The sequence below is a fragment of the Nannospalax galili genome, unplaced genomic scaffold (genome assembly GCF_000622305.1).
Source record: "Nannospalax galili isolate Female #2095 unplaced genomic scaffold, S.galili_v1.0 scaffold135, whole genome shotgun sequence".
Taxonomy (NCBI): domain Eukaryota; kingdom Metazoa; phylum Chordata; class Mammalia; order Rodentia; family Spalacidae; genus Nannospalax; species Nannospalax galili.
Window position 1 is genome coordinate 2,104,680 of NW_008338998.1, and position 5,605 is coordinate 2,110,284.

Consider the following 5,605-nt stretch of genomic DNA (forward strand, 5'->3'; position numbering starts at 1 on the left):
AACAGCAACAACGAGACAGCATCATAGTGAGAGAGAATGAGATAAGTGAGAATGAAGTGAAGAGAATGTAGTGAGAGAGAATGAAGTGAGAGATATAGGAGAAATGTGAGAGACAGCATCATAGTGGGTGGGATAGTGAAGAAAATATGAGAAAGAATAAGAGAGAATAAAGGAAGGAAGAGAAACAGAAGCTTGAACCTCACCTTGGTGTCTGTGTCGTCTTTCCTGGACTCTGCTGGACAGAGTCCCGGCTCGCGACAGTAGTATATTCTTGGTCAGTTGTTCCTTTGATCTCAATGAAGTGACCCTCTTTATCTCTTCTGATTAGTTTTAGTTTGAAATCTATTTTGTCAGATATTAGAATTGCAACTCCTGCTTTTTTCTTAGTACCATTTGCTTGAAATATTTTTTTCCATCCTTTCACCTTTAGGTGGTGCCTGTCCTTGAAGGTTAGTTGGGTTTCTTGCATACAGCAAAAAGATGGATTTTGTTTCTAAATCCATTCAACTAGTCTGTTTCTTTTGATTTGGGAGTTCAGTCCATCAATATTTAAAGTTATTAATGAAAGATGTGTATTGATTCCTGTCATTTTGATTTCTGTTCACATTCTTGGTGTAACTGTGCATTTCTACAATTATACCTTCATTAAGTTTCTTTCTGTTACCCTTGATGTAGTCATTGCTTTCTTCAGCTCTTTGTATTGCTTCAAGAACTCTCTGAAGGGCTGGTTTTGTGGACATGAATTCTTTCAGCCTATTTATGTCATGGAAGATTTTTCTTTTCCCTTAACTATGATAGACATTTTGGCTGGATCAAGTATCTAGTTTGGCATCTGTGGTCATTTAGAACCAGGAATACTTTGGTCCAGGCTCTTCTGGCTTTCATTGTTTGCACTGAAAGTCAGCTGTAATTCTGATGGGTTTTCCTTTATGTGTGACTTGTTATTTTTCTTTTGCTGCTTTCAGTATTGTCTCTTTGTTCTGTATATTTAGTGCTTTTATTTTGATGTGCTGTGGTCCTGTCTATTTGGTATTCTATATGCTTCTTGTATTTGTATGGGCATGTCTTTCTTTAATTTGGGGAAATTTTCTTCTACAAGCTTGTTGAAGATCTGGTTCATACCATTGTCCTGTATGTCTATGATGTATATGTTTGGCTTTTTATGGTGTCACACAACTTTTACATATTCCTTTCTTGTATTTTCCTAAATTTTTCATAATCTTTGCTTGAGTGGCCTAATTCATCCACTCTATCTTCCAGTCTTGATATTCTATTTTCCATTTCATTCATCATATTAGTGAGGCTTTCTCCTGTCATTTCTAATTGGCTTATTGAGTGTTTTACTTCATTCTTCATTTCAGCCTGAGTATTCTTGAATATTTCTAACTCTCTTCTGAATTCATTCAGAAGTTTATCCCTATCTTCTTTCAGTTCTCTTATTTCTTTGTGTTCTTTAAATTCACTAAATTCTTTTTTAATATTTTATTTATTATTTTTATTTTATGTGTTTGAGTGTATTGCCTGCATGTATGTGAGTGTACCTATGTCATGCAGTGCCATGGAGGTCAGAAGAGGGCTTCAGATTCCCCTGGAACTGAAGTTAAGGACGGTTCATAGCCACCATGTAGGTGCTGGGAATTGAGCCCTGGTCCTCTGCAAGAGCAGTCAGTGCTCTTAACCACTGAGCCATCTCTCTAGCCCTTCACTGAATTATTTTATCATGTTTATAATTGTTCTTTTGAATTCCATGTCCTGTGTTATCTCTAGGGGGTTCTCATTGTACTCCTCTACAGGACTGTTGGTACTTGGTGGGGATATATTATTTGGGTTTTTCATGTTATTATTTTTTCACTGTGGCTTTGACATGTGCATTTCTTTTGTAGTTTCTGATTCTTTTGTGAGATTCAAGCCTTCTTTTGTTGAGTTTAGGTTTGCTTCTGTTTGTAAACTTTATGTGCCTTTGTGGTTTACTTGTTGGGCATGAAAAACTGGTTGGTCTAGGCTTCAGGTTCTCTCTTTTGATTTTATATTGGAGGGGCCAGATGGCTTTAGTCCTGCTGCTCAGGAGTTCCAACAGAGGCCCAATTCAGATGAGGATCAGATGTTCTCAGGCTTTCTCCTAAGGTCTGGATCCCTCTAGTCAGCAGGCACAGTACAATATTGGAGGATTATGAGGTAGAGTTAGGATTCAGGACTCTCTGGCAGTCAGGGAAGAAGGCTGGTCTCAGGAATCCAGGTTGTGGTGGTACAGCCAAGGATGAAGGCTGTTCTCAGGCATATAAAGGTGAGGTGGTGGAGGGAACAGCCCTCGAGGGCTCCAGGGGACTACACTGAGGAATTGGGTTGGTCTGGGTCTAAAGGATCAGAAAGTAGTGGGGAGTCTGGGACAAGAGGTTAGTCCAGAGGTCGGGGGTGCCAAGAGAAGAAATGGACCAATGCCCGTCTAGGAAAAGAGACAGGGTGGGGGGAGCTGGGGAGGGTGAATGAGGTTGTGGGACCGTTTACCAAATTTTATTTAGTGATATTATATTACTTTAATAATACAATTGATTTGCTCAACCAACATTTTATTATGCATGTTTTCAAACATGCAGCCATACTGAAAACACTTGTATAAGGAACACCTCTCTGCTATTAACATTTTACTATGTTTATGTCATCACCATCTATCTGTTCTCTACAATCCATCCATCTACCCATCCAACCATAGTCCGCTCATCCATCCATCCACTCATCCATTGATCATCCACGTATCCAGCTTTCATCCATCATCCACTTTATTTTTTTGGTGCTTATCAAAATAAATCTGAGACAACAGTACGTTTCTTACTCAGTACATCAGCATGCGACTGTTAACAAGAGTTTAATTTGGTTTAATGTTTTATGTTTTATTCTCTTAAAGTAAAGTTTACACAGTATGAAGTGTACAAATATTAAGCATAACTTTGTTGAGTTCTAGCAAACACATATTCCTGTATACCCCAAATCCCCATCAAGATAGAGACTATCATTAGCTTTTAGTAAGGTCAACAGATCTATTTTTAAGCAGCTCCTGTCTTCACCTCTCCATATTTAACCACAATTCTGATTTTTTCATATAAACTCTTCCCTGTTCTAGAATTTCATGTATAATCAAAATGAAACCAGAACATTGTACACAAGTGTGTTCGTAACTTCTGAATCTAAACCAGTCAGAACTGGAGACAGCCCAGGTGCCCATCAACTGGTGATAAACAGTTATCCATTCTTAACAAGCAATATAAAGAATGGGCCAGTAGGATGAATGATTCTCAGAAGTATGATGTTGAGTAAGATACACCTTGCACCAAGGAGCACGTACTGTGGTGGCCATTTTAAATCACCTTCTTTAACTCTCTATAAATCTTTCTCTACAAAGTCATTCATAGCAAACTACATACAATATTTACTCCTGCAGCTGTACTTAAATTAAAAATGTTGGTTGTTGTATGTGCAAGTTAGGTCTTAAGTCAGTTTATACTAGTTCCCGAGAAACACCAAACATTAATATCAGTGGGGACTCTTGCTCAGCCACACCTGTCTGCTGACTCTGGGGACTTCTAGACTTAGAACTCTGCGGAAGCCTGCCCTCTGCCCAGGTTGAGCTGATGCGCTTTCATTTCTTCTGAAGGTATACCTTTGGACCTCCAGAATGAGCTGAAAAGTAACATGTCCTTACATTCTTCTTATATTTTTCAGAAAAAAGAACGTGAACTCATACTAAATAAGTCAACAAATGCTCTTTCAACGGGGAAATTGACTCACCCTCCAAACATCCCAAAGGATCAGACCCCAGCAGGGACCTCAAATACAACTTCAGCCTCGGTAAAGCCTTCTGAAGAGAAGACTTCTGAGAGCAAAAAGACTTACAACAGCATCAGCAAGATTGACAAAATGTCAAGAATTGTATTCCCCATCTTGTTTGGCACTTTCAACTTAGTTTACTGGGCAACATATTTGAATAGGGAGCCAGTGATAAAAGGGGCTGCCTCTCCAAAGTAAGCAGAGAACTCCCAGCCTTCCAGGAAGCCAAATTCCCGGAGAAACAGAACCAAGGAGAGGCCTAGCTCAGAGAGACTGTGTTTGGCACTGTCTTTCAGGAATTTTTTTTGCATGTTTAATAATATGTACAAATATTGCCTTGATGTTTCTACATGTAACTTCGGATGTTTCAAAGATGTTCCATTGGTAAATAAAGCAAACAACTTTCTTGAAAAACAGGAGGCAACGACTCCTCTGACACTCTGATCCTCAATATCTTAACATCAATAGTACATAAACAGGATAAGTATATTTTTAACTGTTCCAAGTATACAATTTTTTTACATTTTGAACATCATTTCATACAGTTTTTCCCAGCGGGCAAATATTTTAGGAAATGCTCCGTGGTTACTACTTAACTATTGCAAGAAGCAAAGATCCTGGGGAGCACATTGTTCATGAAGAGCAAATTTTGGACATTTAGGTCCAATATTAATTGCCTTTGATAATTATTCCTGTTCTGAAATTAGAAAAATACTGCATGAACTGATGTAAGAAATAGAATAGGCAAACATTTATGCAGACAAATTTAATAACAAACACGCATAGTATCTTAGGTTAGCAGGTCAAATATTTCCCCAAGGAAAAAATGCAAGTGATTAAAAGTTGGTTTTTTTGTTTTGTTTTTTTTTTTGAAAATGACTTAATTTCCCACCCCACCCCAATTCCTCTACTGCTTTGATAATGGTGAAGAAGGAAAAGCAGATGTGAAACAAGTGCTTTGATGGACTTCTTGGCCCTTGGCATCCTGCGCCCACCCACAGTGTCTGGGACATTGGCCCCTGTTGCTGCTACACTTCAGTGCTGAGAAACTGTAATTGAGTTATTTTCCATTTTATCTCCTTGTACATATTTCATGATTGGATTATTGCTGTTAGCTTTTGTATATGAATCTTAAATGTTCATTAAAAAATAAAAAAATGTGCTGATCTTATAGGCATATGTCATCTATATTTTAAATTCAAATTTCGATGAACTCATTATCAGGAAAGGTATCATGAAGTTGTTTGAGAAAAAAAACAAAGAGTATTAAAACTGAGTTGGTGGCCCCAGTGTGTGCAACCTAATTCTGCAGAATGCTGGAAGAGGACACTAAAGCGGCAAGGACATGCTTCCGAGTGCATTTGTAGTGTTTGCCATGGGGCCGGTAACTCTTGTTCCCTGCCTCTGTACCCTCCTTCATGGACCTGATGGCTGCTTGTTCTGGCTCTCTACCCTCATTTAGCCATTCATGAATAGTCAGACAAAGCACAGTAATTGGGACATCTACTTACTGTTTGAATAAATATCAGCATATTAAAAGGAATAGGTCTGTCCTAAGCTGTAATTCTAGAATTGTAACAGGAATTAAGACTAAGTGTCAACAAAATTGAATTGGTTAGACCTGTTTAGATAGGGCAGGTGCCATGTAAATATCCCACTGTCCCTTTTTGTGTGTTTGTGTGTATATATATGTGTATGGATGAGAGTGCTTATGTGTACACATGTGGAAGCCAGAGGTTGACATCAAATTTCTTCCTCAATCACTCTCCACCTTAACCTGGAG

At 38.4% G+C, this 5,605-nt stretch overlaps 1 protein-coding gene across 5 annotated transcripts in view; it reads left to right on the forward strand.

Annotated features, from left to right (window-relative positions):
- Positions 1-4,993, forward strand: part of Gabra5 (gamma-aminobutyric acid type A receptor alpha5 subunit) — a 124,132-nt gene extending 119,139 nt beyond the window's left edge. Inside the window, exon 10 of one of the 5 annotated variants that reach the window (XM_008833636.2) lies at positions 3,718-4,746. In XM_008833636.2, the coding sequence (XP_008831858.1) occupies positions 3,718-4,020 (303 nt within the window). In that variant the 3' untranslated portion in view covers positions 4,021-4,746. Of the gene's footprint in view, positions 1-3,717 lie in introns of all 5 variants that reach the window. The other 4 variants (XM_008833635.2, XM_029563800.1, XM_008833633.2 and 1 more) reach the window with 4 other exon arrangements.
- The last annotated feature ends 612 nt before the right edge of the window (positions 4,994-5,605 follow it).